The sequence below is a fragment of the Eriocheir sinensis genome, chromosome 5 (genome assembly GCF_024679095.1).
Source record: "Eriocheir sinensis breed Jianghai 21 chromosome 5, ASM2467909v1, whole genome shotgun sequence".
NCBI lineage: Eukaryota > Metazoa > Arthropoda > Malacostraca > Decapoda > Varunidae > Eriocheir > Eriocheir sinensis.
The window spans coordinates 27984899-27999671 of NC_066513.1; the positions used below are offsets into that span (position 1 = coordinate 27984899).

General features: G+C 41.9%; 1 protein-coding gene across 4 annotated transcripts; it reads right to left on the reverse strand.

Moving 5' to 3' along the window:
• Positions 1-1831: 1831 nt before the first annotated feature.
• On the reverse strand, positions 1832-13062 carry LOC126986202 (DNA repair protein RAD51 homolog 2-like). Of its 4 annotated transcripts, none has more exons than XR_007739398.1 (13): positions 12552-13061; positions 11426-11518; positions 9908-10021; positions 8527-8638; positions 7765-7897; positions 6983-7093; positions 6457-6628; positions 4383-5235; positions 3905-4021; positions 3412-3518; positions 3180-3258; positions 2452-2708; positions 1832-2347 (listed from the first exon to the last, which is right to left on the reverse strand). XR_007739398.1 is itself a non-coding variant. In XM_050842183.1 (13 exons), the coding sequence occupies exons 2-12, from the start codon at positions 11507-11509 to the stop codon at positions 2605-2607; spliced, it is 1986 nt and encodes a 661-aa protein (XP_050698140.1). In that variant the 5' UTR covers positions 11510-11518; positions 12552-13062; the 3' UTR covers positions 1832-2378; positions 2587-2604. The 4 variants fall into 4 exon arrangements, 3 of the variants coding, with proteins under 3 accessions (XP_050698140.1, XP_050698145.1, XP_050698132.1); XM_050842183.1 differs by having other exon boundaries at positions 1832-2378; positions 2587-2708; positions 12552-13062; XM_050842188.1 differs by having other exon boundaries at positions 1832-2708; positions 4383-4578; positions 4651-5235.
• Between the last annotated feature and the right edge of the window lie 1711 nt (positions 13063-14773).

The following is a 14773-nucleotide window of genomic DNA, read 5'->3' on the forward strand; positions in this document are numbered from 1 at the left end:
GTGGCCGTAGTTACCCTGGTGTGGCTCCCCCGATGTAGTTACCCTTGCCTGTTACCTTGTTATATACCGTGGCCTGATAGTGACCTGAAAGTGACCCTGGTGTAGTTACCCTTGCCTGTTACCTTGTCATTTACCGTGGCCTGATAGTGTCCTGAAAGTGACCCTGGTGTAGTTACCCTTGCCTGTTACCTTGTCATATACTGTGGCCTGATAGTGACCTGAAAGTGACCCTGGTGTAGTTACCCTTGCCTGTTACCTTGTCATATACCGTGGCCTGATAGTGACCTGAAAGTGACCCCGGTGTAGTTACCCTTGCCTGTTACCTTGTCATATACCGTGGCCTGATAGAGACCTGAAAGTGACCCTGGTGTAGTTACCCTTGCCTGTTACCTTGTCATATACTGTGGCCTGCTAGTGTCCTGAAAGTGACCCGACCTGAAAGTGACCCTGGTGTAGTTACCCTTGCCTGTTACCTTGTCATATACTGTGGCCTGATAGTGACCTGAAAGTGACCCTGGTGTAGTTGCCTGTTACCTTGTCATATACCGTGGCCTGATAGTGACCTGAAAGTGACCCTGGTGTAGTTACCCTTGCCTGTTACCTTGTCATATACCGTGGCCTGACAGTGACCTGAAAGTGACCCTGGTGTAGTTACCCTTGCCTGTTACCTTGTCATATACTGTGGCCTGATAGTGTCCTGAAAGTGACCCTGGTGTAGTTACCCTTGCCTGTTACCTTGTCATATACTGTGGCCCTGATAGTGACCTGAAAGTGACCCTGGTGTAGTTACCCTTGCCTGTCACCCTGTCATATACTGTGGCCTGATAGTGTCCTGAAAGTGACCCTGGTGTAGTTACCCTTGCCTGTTACCTTGTCATATACCGTGGCCTGATAGTGTCCTGAAAGTGACCCTGGTGTAGTTACCCTTGCCTGTTACCTTGTCATATACCGTGGCCTGATAGTGACCTGAAAGTGACCCTGGTGTAGTTACCCTTGCCTGTTACCTTGTCATATACTGTGGCCTGATAGTGACCTGAAAGTGACCCTGGTGTAGTTACCCTTGCCTGTTACCTTGTCATATACCGTGGCCCTGATAGTGACCCGAAAGTGACCCTGGTGTAGTTACCCTTGCCTGTTACCTTGTCATTTACCGTGGCCCTGATAGTGACCTGAAAGTGACCCTGGTGTAGTTACCCCACTGTGGCTTCCCTGATGCCACTACCCCTGCCTTGAAGTATCTCTGTCACCGTCATAAGTCATGATGGAGGTGAAAGCTCTACTAAGTGAATTGCCACATATATCTGAAACCCAGCTGACTTGTATGCACTATGGGAGGTAAGTGTTCCGAGCGTATTTGCCTTACCTGGATCGTTATATATTTATGATGAGAGAAGAGTAGTTCGTAAAGAAAGAATTAAATAGTTTGGGCTCGATAATGTAACTGGTCTCTACTTAAAATGCCATGCATAGAAGATACACCAGCATTTACTGTAGAGGAGTATGAGCCTGGTGTGTGTATGTGTGTGTGTGTGTAAAACTATTTCTTAACATCATTCATTGATCAAGTCTTTCTCACTCTGTTCCTATGTCCACTTAAGTTAGCTGGTCCTCTTTCTGTGTGTGTGTGTGTGTGTGTGTGTGTGCTTGCATGTGTGTGTGTGTTTCTTACATTTCTATATTTTTTACATACATGAGATTGGGTCAAGCTTCTAATCACCCATATTTTAATTCTACAATTCCTTGAACTTGTGTCAATTTTCTGCACTTTTTAAAGACAGCGATAAAAGATGGTAGTCACTGAAATTTTTGGGTCCATTAACAAGCATATACGTATAGTACTCCAGTTTTATTCTCTTGAAATGAACCGTACATTGAGCACTTGTATTTGAGTTACCACACACATTAGATGCATGAGCCTGGTTAAGTATATCTCCTGTTATTTTGCACATATAATACTTTCATCACACTTGTTACAATTTAGGGGCTTGGTCAGTCAGTCAGTGGGTCAATTAGTCAGTCAGGCAGGCAGGTAGGTAGGCAGTTACAGTCAGTCAGTTAAGTTAGTCAGTAAGTCAATCAGTTGTTAGTTCATCAGTCAATTAGTCATTCAGTTAAGTCATTCAGTTGAGTCAGTCAGTCAGTCAGTTTGGCCATCTCACACATCACTTCCTTCCTTAATTCACAATAGCAAAATATATATAATTCATTATAATACATCAGCCTTAGTAAACCATCTCTGTTAGCCCCTCTCACACACACACACACACACATTACTTTCATTCTAAGTCTATAGTATCACAGAAAATCCCATCTCCTTATCCTCACACAAACATAAATAAATAGTAACCTCACTTGGGTATGAAAATAATATCAGAAACCTTTGCATTCCTTCCTTCCTACTGCTTGGAGAGTGAGCCAAAAGCCACCTTCTCGGGACAGTTAAATAGTAACCTCTCTCGGGTATGAAAATAATATCAGAAACCTTTGCATTCCTTCCTTCCTACTGCTTGGAGAGTGAGCCAAAAGCCACCTTCTCGGGACAGTTAAATAGTAACCTCTCTCGGGTATGAAAATAATATCAGAAACCTTTGCATTCCTTCCTTCCTACTGCTTGGAGAGTGAGCCAAAAGCCACCTCCTCGGGACATGGCCTCATCCGGAACCGGCTGGGATCAACACCAGAGTTATATGTGTAAACGCCGTTCCTCTCTGCCAAAAGAAATTATTATTGTGTTAGTAGTAGTAGTAGTAGTAGTAGTAGTAGTAGTAGTAGTAGTAGTAGTAGTAGTAGTAGTAGTAGTAGTAGTAGTAGTAGTAGTAGTAGTAGTAGTAGTAGTTGTAGTAGTAATAGGAGGAGGAGGAGGTGGAGGAGTTGTGTGTTTTCTTCCCTACCTTTCTTCCTCCTCTTTCCTCCCTTCCTTTACCTTCCTCTTATTTCCTTTTATTTTCTCCTCTTTCTCTTCCTCCTCCTCCTCATAATTTTTCATCCTCTCCCTCATTTCCTTCACACTCTCCTCCTCCTCCAATGTACACTTGGAGAGACTTTGAAGACTTGATCAAGGGTTATAAAGAGATGAAGGGCTTTAATAAGGGTGATGTTAATAAGGTTTGGGTGGTACGACAGCCAGGCAGGACACGTAGTTCTCGTATGTTTGACGAAAAGAATGATTTTATACTCACCGTCCACCACGATGCCGTCCTCTCTTATGTAGTAGGTGAGGACAGCGTAAGGAGACACGGGGGACTTGGCAATCACCAGCTGGGGCAAGAAGAAAGAATGTTAGAGCAAGGAAGTCATTAGTATTGTCAATAGAACCAATGCATGAGACAGCTGACCACCAAGATTAGAGTCAGTATTCTCAGATGCTTCCAAGCCTTTCACTAATGCTTTAAACTTATCAATGTTAATCACCTGTCTGCCGCCGGAGTCGGTGTACTGCAGGACGATTCTGGTGTTGACGCAGTTGGTCCAGGTGTCGCCCATAGCAGGAATAAGGGGCTTGGAGGCCTTGTCGGGGTCTGAAGGGAAGGCAACAAGAGAGATTTAACATACAAGAGAGAGAAAGGGTCATATTCTTAAACATTTCAACTCCCAAGATCACTTATTTGACAAGGCTTTCATAGGAGTTTGGGCCATTTCCAGGGGTAGTTTTATGACCGTGGTGGTAGTCTGACCCTTCTTCTGTACCATGAACCAAACAAAACACTCATTAGAACTTGATTAATCTCCTTTTTAGCCTTTGAAAATAGTTGATGTGAGTGGCATCTAACAATTCCAACTTTAGGGACATAAGATCACGCTTTTTTAGGAGGCTGGGGCATTTCCAGGGGTACTTTTATGACCCTGGTGGTAGTGTGACCCTTCCTCTGTACCATGAACCAAAGAAACACTCATTGTCACTCACCATCACTCTCCTCTTGGTCTGACATCGACATAGGGTCTTCAGGGGCTGACACATGATCCTGGTCTGGCACACTGTTCTCTGAGAGTGGTGTGTGAGCACTGGAGGGTTCGGCAGAGTCTGAAAATAAGAATGGACCACTTGACTACTTTGAACAGTATCACAAAGGAGGTGGTGGTAGTAATAGTAGTAGTAGTAGTAGTAGTAGTATTCGCTTCCTTTAGTGTCAAATTACAAAACAAAACTCTACACATACATTTCCAGCATTTCCACACCCATTTGTTAGTTCATTAGGTATTGTTTTTGTCCCTTTCATTGCTTTACTGTCACTGATTTATTTATCATAGGTATCCCAATGTAACCTAACCAATAGAATGACTTATCCCATGCCTTCTATTGGACTGGACTGGACTTAACTGTGTGTGTGTGTGTGTGTGTGTGTGTGTGTGTGTGTGTGTAGATCAGTCAGTCTGTTACTCACCCACACTCTCCTCAGGGCCTATCACTGGGTCATCAGGGTCTGACACATGGCCCTGGTATGGCACTCTGTTCTCTGGCATAGGGTCTTCAGGGTCTGACACATGGCCCTGGTATGGCACTCTGTTCTCTGGCATAGGGTCTTCAGGGTCTGACACATGGCCCCGGTATGGCATTCTGTTCTCTGGGGCTGCCAATAGCTCTTGCATATGGTCTTCAGGGTCTGACACATGGCCCTGGTATGGCATTCTGTTCTCTGGGGCTGCCAATACCTCTTGCACATGGTCTTCAGGGTCTGACACATGGCCCTGGTCTGGCACTCCATTCCCTGGGCCTGTTGTTGATTCTGGGATACATATTTCAAGGTCTGACACATGGCCCTGGTCTGGCACTCTGTTCTCTGGGCCTGTTGTTGAGTCTGGGATACAGATTTCAGGGTCTGACACATGGCCCTGGTCTGGCACACTGTTCTCTGGGCCTGTTGTCGAGTCTACCAAATGGTCTTCAGGGTCTGTAACATAGCCCTGGTCTGGCACTCTGTTCTCTAGGTCTGGCATAGGGTCTTCAGGGTCTGGCACAGGGTCCATAGGGACTGGCATATCATCCCTGGCCTCTGCTGCAGGACTCTCAGGGTCTGGCACAGGGTCCATAGGGACTGGCATATCATCCCTGGCCTCTGCTGCAGGACTCTCAGGGTCTGGCACAGGGTCCATAGGGAGTGGCATATCATCCATGGCCTCTGCTGCAGGACTCTCAGGGTCTGACACGGCCTGTTCTGGCCCCTCGTAGTCCTCTATCAGGTCTGGGTCATGGAGGTACGGGTCTGACATTGTTGTGGTCTGGTTCGTCACCACAACCTGAGGAAACAGAGGAATGGATGTGACCTGTGACCTCTGCTAGTATTATTATTTTTTTGTACAGTAACAGTGGCAGATTAAGGGCCAAGAAAAGTAAGATGAAAATGCCAGCAAAAATACTATTGGGGTGAAGGAGTGATGATACTGGTTAACTCTTGCATTAGTTGAAGGAGTGAGGATACTGGTTAACTCTTGCATTAGTTGAAGGAGTGAGGATACTGGTTAACTCTTGCATTAGTTGAAGGAGTGAGGATACTGGTTAACTCTTGCATTAGTTGAAGGAGTGAGGATACTGGTTAACTCTTGCATTAGTTTAAGGAGTGAGGATACTGGTTAACTCTTGCATTAGTTGAAGGAGTGAGGATACTGGTTAACTCTTGCATTATATTTAGCTAGTATAGGGATGAAAGAATGAGGATACTGGTTAACTCTTGCATTAATTTAGCTAGTATAGGGATGAAAGAATGAGGATACTGGTTAACTCTTGCATTATATTTAGCTAGTATAGGGATGAAAGAATGAGGATACTGGTTAACTCTTGCATTATATTTAGCTAGTATAGGGATGAAAGAATGAGGATACTGGTTAACTCTTGCATTATATTTAGCTAGTATAGGGATGAAAGAATGAGGATACTGGTTAACTCTTGCATTAATTTAGCTAGTATAGGGATGAAAGAATGAGAATACTGGTTAACTCTTGCATTATATTTAGCTAGTATAGGGATGAAAGAATGAGGATACTGGTTAACTTGTGCATTATATTTAGCTAGTATAGGGATGAAAGAATGAGGATACTGGTTAACTCTTGCATTATATTTAGCTAGTAAAGGGATGAAAGAATGAGGATACTGGTTAACTCTTGCATTATATTTAGCTAGTATAGGGATGAAAGAATGAAGATACTGGTTAACTTGTGCATTATATTTAGCTAGTATAGGGATGAAAGAATGAGGATACTGGTTAACTCTTGCATTATATTTAGCTAGTAAAGGGATGAAAGAATGAAGATACTGGTTAACTCTTGCATTAGTAACTTAAAAGAGTATAGGGATGAATATAACCTTTGCTCTAGCCTCTGTTTAACATACGAGAGAATTAACATATGACAGAGAAAGGTTTAACACACACACACACACACACACACACACACACACACACACACAGAGAGAGAGAGAGAGAGAGAGAGAGACCACACACACACACACACACACACACTTACACAAATATTAAGGTTGTGAGCGAGACCCTTGAGTTTGGCAGCCCAGGATGAGAGCTGTGCTGCCCGCTTTCTCCTGGAAGTGGTTGACAGGCTGTCCTCAATGCTGGTGATGGAGTCAACCACAACCAAACGGGCGTCCTTCTCAATCGCAGTGAATTCCAGCGAGTCGAGTCTGAAGGGTAGTAGTGGTGGTAGTAGTAGTAGTAGTAGTAGTAGTGGTGGTGGTGGTGGTGGTGGTGGTGATGATGGTGGTAGTAGTAGTAGTAGTAGTTGTAGTAGTAAAGTCGTCCCTCAAATAGTACGGTTTCCAATAGTTCGGTTTTGGTTTTATGTGCATTTTCTAAGAAGATTTTTAAGGATTTTTAAATATCCCAATGAACAGGAAATTTAAAAATCCTAAAAGATCTTCCATGACAATCCGTATAAAACTGAAACCGAACTATTGGAAACTGTACTATTTGAGTGACGACTGTAGTAGTATTTGCTTCCTTTACCGTCAAAATACAAAACAAAACTCAATACCTACATTTCCAGCAACTCGGCGGTCGTCTGTGGCCGAAACACATGTATTCTGGAGAGCAATTTGGATATCTCTGCAGACAGCTCTGGGTATTTGTTCTTCATTATCTGCACCAGTCTGTAAAAATGGGAATGTTAACCCTTCCGCTGCGATTGGCATGAATTTGGCTTTCACTGGTAGCCTGGTAACATATACTTCCAGGTCTTTCTCTGCCTCTGTGGTGGACAGTGGAGTGTTTCCCCTGTGGTACTGGTATGCTGGGTATCCCCTCCCAAGGTGCAGGACATTACATTTTTCTTCACTGAATTGTAGCAGCCACTTTTTGTTCCATTCCTGTAGCTTGGTGATGTCTGCTTGTAGGAAACCCACAGTCAAGGGGTTAAAAGCCTATCACCAGCTAAAATGAACAGGGACAAACTAGTACAATTTTGACCTCTCTTCTGACCTCTCGTTCTTTTTTTCTTCTGTCAGACCAAGGCATAGCATGTTTTTCTTGTTGCTGATATTGTTTTATGCCCTTGACCTGCCTCCCTTGCTGTAACTCTGTCAGACTATACCACCAGGGTCAAAGAACTACCCCTGGAAATGCCCCCTCAAACCCCTATGAGAGCCTGGTCAAAGATGAGTGCCTGGGTCTCCAAAGGTTAAAAGAACTACCCCTGGAAATGCCCCCTCAAACCCCTATGAAAGCCTGGTCAAAGATGAGTGCCTGGGTCTCCAAAGGTTAAAAAATATGAAAAGAAAAGAAAAGAAAGAGAGAAAAAAGAAAGTCTGGTGTAGTTGTTTACCTCTCCGGCCTGGCAGCGCACTCTGTGTCTATGTATATCACCGATGGGCTCGTTTCTCCCTCGCCCCGACCAGCGGCCACCACCGAGGCGCTCATGTGAAGGCACCACTGGGTCTTGCCTACCCCAGGGGGACCTAAGAGAACAATTGCTACATAGCTTTGTTGCATCATCATCTTATCATCCTCAACATCACCCATTATTAGATCACAACAGAACAAAGGCCTTTCCTAGTGTTTTCAAAATCATCCCCACTCCAGCCTCAACAATTGCTATATAAATTCAACAGTTGCATCATCTCATTTTCATCATACTATCAACTCTTGCTATATACTCCCAGCATTAGTAAGTTAGCCAGTATAGGAATGAGAGAGTGAAAGTACTGTTAACTCTTGCATTAGGGAGCATATGATTATAAGTTAGCTAGTATGGGGATGCAAGAGTGAAGGTACTGGTTAACTCTTGCATTAGGGAGCATATAATTATAAGTTAGCTAGTATGGGGATGAAAGAGTGAAGGTACTGGTTAACTCTTGCATTAGGGAGCATATAATTATAAGTTAGCTAGTATGGGGATGCAAGAGTGAAGGTACTGGTTAACTCTTGCATTAGGGAGCATATAATTATAAGTTAGCTGGTATGGGGATGAAAGTGTGAAGGCACTGGTCAACTCTTGCATTAGGGAGCCTGTAATTAGTTAGATAGCCAATATAGAGGTGAGAGAGTGAAGGTACAGGTCAACTCTTGCACTAGAAAGTATACTGACCCACAAACTCATAGAGGGAGCCCGGCAGAATGCCCCCACCCAGCAGGATGTCCAGGTCGCGGTTCCCCAGAGGGATGGTGTTACGCCGCTCCCTCTCCTCCATCTCATAGGCCTGAAGGACATTTTTAAAGGAATAAGCATTTTGGAAGAACATTTTTGGAGGAAGGAGCATTTTGGAGGAACATTTTTGGAGGAAGGAGCATTTTGGAGGAACATTTTTGGAGGAAGGAGCATTTTGGAGGAACATTTTTGGAGGAAGGAGGAATTGGGAGGAACATTTTTGGAGGAAGGAGGGAAAGACATTTTCAGGGGAATGAGCATTATGGAGTAAGATTTTTTGGAGGAAGGAGCATTTTTTGAGGGAGGAGCATTTTATAGGAAGATTTTTGAGGAAGGAGCATTTTAAAGGAAGATTTTTGAGGGAGGAGCATTTTAAAGGAAGATTTTTAGAGGAAGGAGCATTTTAAAGGAATTTTTAGAGGAAGGAGCATTTTAAAGGAAGATTTTTAGAGGAAGGAACATTTTAAAGGAAGATTTTTAGAGGAAGGAGCATTTTAAAGGAAGATTTTTAGAGGAAGGAGCATTTTAAAGGAAGATTTTTAGAGGAAGGCGCATCTTAAAGGAAGATTTTTGAGGAAGAAGCATTTTTTGAGGAAGGAGCATTTTAAAGAAAGATTTTTGAGGAAGGAGCATTTTAAAGGAAGATTTTTAGAGGAAGGAGCATTTTAAAGGAAGATTTTTAGAGGAAGGAGCATTTTAAAGGAAGATATTTAGAGGAAGGAGCATTTTAAAGGAAGATTTTTAGAGGAAGGAGCATTTTTTGAGGAAGGAGCATTTTAAAGAAAGATTTTTGAGGAAGGAGCATTTTAAAGGAAGATTTTTGAGGGAGGAGCATTTTAAAGGAAGATTTTTAGAGGAAGGAGCATTTTAAAGGAAGATTTTTAGAGGAAGGAGCATTTTAAAGGAAGATTTTTAGAGGAAGGCGCATCTTAAAGGAAGATTTTTGAGGAAGGAGCATTTTTTGAGGAAGGAGCATTTTAAAGGAAGATTTTTAGAGGAAGGAGCATTTTAAAGGAAGATTTTTAGAGGAAGGAGCATTTTAAAGGAAGATTTTTAGAGGAAGGAGCATTTTAAAGGAAGATTTTTAGAGGAAGGAGCATTTTAAATGAAGACTTTTAAAGGGGGAGGAAGGAAGGAGAAATATGGAGGAACACTTTTGGAGATAAGAACATTTTCAAGGAGGGCCAAATGGATCTCAATAACAAGAACAAGAACATGAACAGGAACAAGAAGCATAAGAATAAGAATAAAAAGAAAAAGAAGAGGAAAACAAATAATAAGAGTAATATCCCAGTGAGGGCAACAGTGTACCAAGACTCACGGTGGTTCTGGGAGGGAGGCACACGCTCAGGAGGGTGTCCATGAAGTCGTTGTACTGGGCGGCACTCTGGCCCAGCACGTCCATCAGGGTGTAGGGCGGCAGGGTCACCACGTCCTGAAACACACAGACAGACAGAAGAAGTAGATAATGAGGAGTTACTACTAAAAGAAGGAATAAACACCAGGAACACAAGAGGGCACGGCAAAAAATTGAAGAAAGGAAGATGCTTTAGAGACATAAAGAAATATAGCTTCCCGCAAAGAAATATAGAGGTTTGGAACAGACTAAGTGAGGATGTAGTATCGGCGAAGAGTGTGCAAAGCTTTAAGGAAAAGTTGGACAAATACAGATACAGAGACGGGACCACACGAGCGTAAGCCCAGGCCCTGTAAAACTACAACTAGGTAAATACACACAAAGTTATTTTATTCATTTTACTGCAAGACGAGAGTATCAATTAGGACACCTCGACCTCCACCCAAACTTGACCCTATGAAAGAAAGTAGAGAGGAGTGGCCAAAAGAGAGGTCAATTTTGGAAGGTGAGGTCTAGTGATAGGCAGGAGGAAATACAGATGAAGAAAGGCTGTTCCAGAGTTTACCAGTGAAAGGGATGGAAAAATGAAGACCCTGGTTAACTCTTGCATCAGTAATTTGTACAGTAAGGGGATGAAAGAGGAGGTAGATCAGTGGGAAACTCACATAACTTATTGGTGATTCCGTTCAAAGAAATTCTAACCATCTGAGAGGCTTGCTAACCATCTGAAAGGCTTGCAAACCATTTGAGAAGCTTGCCAACCATCTGAGAGGCTTGCTAACTATTTGAGAGGCTTGCTAACCATCTGAAAGGTTGCAAACCATTTGAGAGGCTTGCCAACCATCTGCGAGCCTTGCTAACTATTTGAGAGGCTTGCTAACCATCTGAAAGGCTTGCAAACCATTTGAGAAGCTTGCCAACCATCTGAGAGGCTTGCTAACTATTTGAGAGGCTTGCTAACCATCTGAAAGGTTGCAAACCATTTGAGAGGCTTGCTAACCATCTGAAAGGCTTGCAAACCATTTGAGAGGCTTGCTAACCATCTGAAAGGCTTGCAAACCATTTGAAAGGCTTGCAAACCATTTGAGAGGCTTGCAAACCATCTGAGAGGCTTGCTAACCATCTGAGAGGCTTGCTAACCATCTGAGAGGCTTGCTAACCATTTGAGTGGCTTGCTAACCATCTGAAAGGCTTGCAAACTATTTGAAAGGCTTGCAAACCATCTGAGAGGCTTGCTAACCATCTGAGAGGCTTGCAAACCACTTCAGAGGCTTGCTAACCATCTGACAGGCTTGCAAACCATCTGAGAGGCTTGCAAACAATCTGAGAGGCTTGCTAACCATCTGAGAGGCTTGCTAACCATCTGAGAGGCTTGCTAACCATCTGAGAGGCTTGCTAACCATCTGAGAGGCTTGCTAACCATCTGAGAGGCTTGCTAACCATCTGAGAGGCTTGCTAACCATCTGAGAGGCTTATTCTTACCTTGATGGTCTCGAGGGACATCATGGCCAGGGTGGCCTTGACCTCCTCGTCCAGGGGCAGTGTGCTCAGCTTTCTGTTGGCCATTGTGGTGCACTGCAAGGCAAAATAAAGGAACTGATTAAAAAAAGAAGCACCCCCTTTTAAGTGCTCGTTCCCCTGCCCCAATGAATAGTAGCTTTCCTGAGTCGTATGGAGTGAGCAAGACCTCTACTCTCTCATATATTTACGTATTTCCCGCTGTAGGAGGTTAACACACTAATATAAATCATTGTTCAAGATTCAAGAGGGATTCACTGAGCACCCTGATGGTTACCTAGGCCCAAAACGTCCTTATTTTAGCTTATTTAATTTAACTATATAATGACTTACTTCTTCCTCAGTCTGTTGGGAAGCTGGACTGATTTTTCCCTCCTAATATATTTACGTATTTCTCGCTGTAGAAGGTTAACACACTAATAAAAAGTACTAATAAAACTTTAGTATGGATCCACTGAGCATCCTTATGGTTAAGTAGGCCCCAAAACTCCTTAATATAGCTTAATTGTACTATATAATGACTTACTTTTTCCTCAGTCTGTTGGGAAGCTGGGCTGATTTTTCCCGCCTAATATATTTACGTATTTCTCGCAGTAGGAGGTTAACACACTAATATAAATCACTGTAAAAGCTTCAAGAGGGATTCACCGAGCACCCTTATGGTTATCTAGGCCCAAAAACCTCCTTAATATAGCTTAATTTTACTATATAATCACTTACTTCTTCAGTCTGTTGGGAAGCTGGTCATTCTCTCCTAATATATTTACGTATTTCTTGTTGTAGGAGGTTAACACACTAATATAAATCACTGTATAAGCTTCAAGAGGGATTCACCGAGCACCCTTATGGTTATCTAGGCCCAAAACCTCCTTAATATAGCTTAATTTTACTATAAAATCACTTCCTTCTTCAGTCTGTTGGGAAGCTGGTCATTCTCTCCTAATACATTTACGTATTTCTTGTTGTAGGAGGTTAACACACTAATATAAATCACTGTAAATGCTTCAAGAGGGATTCACCGAGCACCCTTATGGTTATCAAGGTCCCAAACCTCCTTAATTTAGCTTAATTTAACTATATAATGACTTACTTATGTGTGATGGGAAGCTGTTGGACTGAACCTTTCCCGCGCTTTCTGCCCCCACCAGCTGATGCATGTAAACAACTTTCACTCTCAAGTCCATGGTCTTATTCTCTCTCAGATGGTCTCAGATGCGAAGCAAAGGAGGGAGAAGGAAGATAGTGATAAAGAAAGGAATAAAAAGCGATGGGAGAGGAAGGAGAAGGCGGATAAAGGAGAGAAGAAAAAAATCAGCTGATTCTCGTAAGCACTTTCACTTTCAATGTTGACCCCAGTTTCAAGTTCAAGGTCACGTTCTCAGCTGGGAAGGAAAGGATGGGAAAGAGAAAGAAGGGAATAAGAAGCAATGGAAGAGGAAGGAGAAGGGGGATAGATGAAGAAAGAAGGAATTAGAAGGAAAGAGGAAGTAGAGAGAAGCGAAATTGAGAGAAAGAAAGGAATAAGAAGCAATGGGAGAGGAAAGAGAAGGGGAACAGAGGAAGAAAGGAAGAACCAGAGATAGACGAGGAAGAAAGGAATATGAGAGAGAGAGAGAGAGAGAGAGAGAGAGAGAGAGAGAGAGAGAGAGAGAATGTGGTTATTGGGTACGGGAGGGAAGTTTAAAGGGACGGCATCTCTCTCTCTCTCTCTCTCTCTCTCATAATTATATAGGTACTTATGTATTATTGAAGGTACAGAAGCTATTGTTATAAGGGTGTTCTGTTCTACTATGTTCTGTTGTATTATTCTGTTCGACTAAGGGTATATATGTTGTTCTATTCTGATATATTATGTTCTATTAAGGATGTTCTGTTGTTCTTATTGTTTTCTTAATGGTATTGTGTTCTATTTTGTTATTGTGTTCTATTAAGTTAAGGGTAGTCTGTTCTATCTGTTCTATCATTCTATTCTATTAAGGTTATTCTGTTGTTGTTCTATTAAGGTTATTCTGTTCTGTTCTATTAAGGTTATTCTGTTCTGTTCTATTAAGGTTGTTGTTGTTGTTCTATTAAGGTTATTCTGTTCTGTTCTATTAAAGTTATTCTGTTCTGTTCTATTAAGGTTGTTGTTGTTGTTCTATTAAGGTTATTCTGTTGTTCTATTAAGGTTGTTGTTGTTGTTCTATTAAAGTTATTCTGTTCTGTTCTATTAAGGTTATTCTGTTCTGTTCTGTTAAGGTTGTTGTTGTTCTATTAAGTTTATTCTGTTCTGTTCTATTAAGGTTATTCTGTTGTTGTTCTATTAAGTTTATTCTGTTCTGTTCTATTAAGGTTGTTGTTGTTGTTCTATTAAGGTTATTCTGTTCTGTTCTATTAAGGTTGTTGTTGTTCTATTAAGGTTATTCTGTTCTGTTCTATTAAGGTTGTTGTTGTTGTTCTATTAAAGTTATTCTGTTCTGTTTTATTAAGGTTATTCTGTTCTGTTCTATTAAGGTTATTTTGTTGTTGTTCTATTAAGGTTATTCTGTTCTGTTCTATGCTAAGGTTATTGTATTGTTATTCTATGCTAAGGTTATTGTGTTCTTTTCTGTTCTATGCCAAGGTTATTGTTTTGTTCTGTTCTATGCTAAGGTTATTGCATTCTGTTATTCTATGCTCAGGTTATTGTGTTCTTTTCTGTTCTATGCCAAGGTTATTGTTTTGTTCTGTTCTATGCTAAGGTTATTCTGTTCTGTTTTATGCTAAGGTTATTCTGTTCTGTTCCATATATGTTGCTGGCTTAGTGATGCTTGCAGCCTTGTGATTCTCCAGGACTCACACCTACCCACATGTCAGCTTGATAAATAAAACTAGAACTGTGAATATCGTGTGTAGTATTGTGGCCTTGGGAAACATTAAGATTAAGGGTACAATCTATGGCCAACACAACCTATATTTATCTTATTTTTCATCTCTCGATCTCTCTCCCCAGTCTTCATCTATCAGTCACTTGTGGTTCTCAAGAGCTCATCGCTACACACATCTCGGCTTGACAAATAAAACTAGCATTGTGAAGAGGAGTATATTACAAAGTTGTCAACTGATACAGAACAAGACAGACACGGAAACGGTGACACCACCAAAGGAACGCGTTTTAAGACATCCGTGTAAACCGAGGAAACACAAACTTTACGAACCATCCCGTATATATGACTCCGAGGGCCAGTTTTTGTAATAAGTCCAGTACATCAAGTTCGCAAGCACCCCGACCAACACACAAAATACTGCTACTACTAATACAAAAATTCCTTGTACGTAAAGTGTTTGGCATTG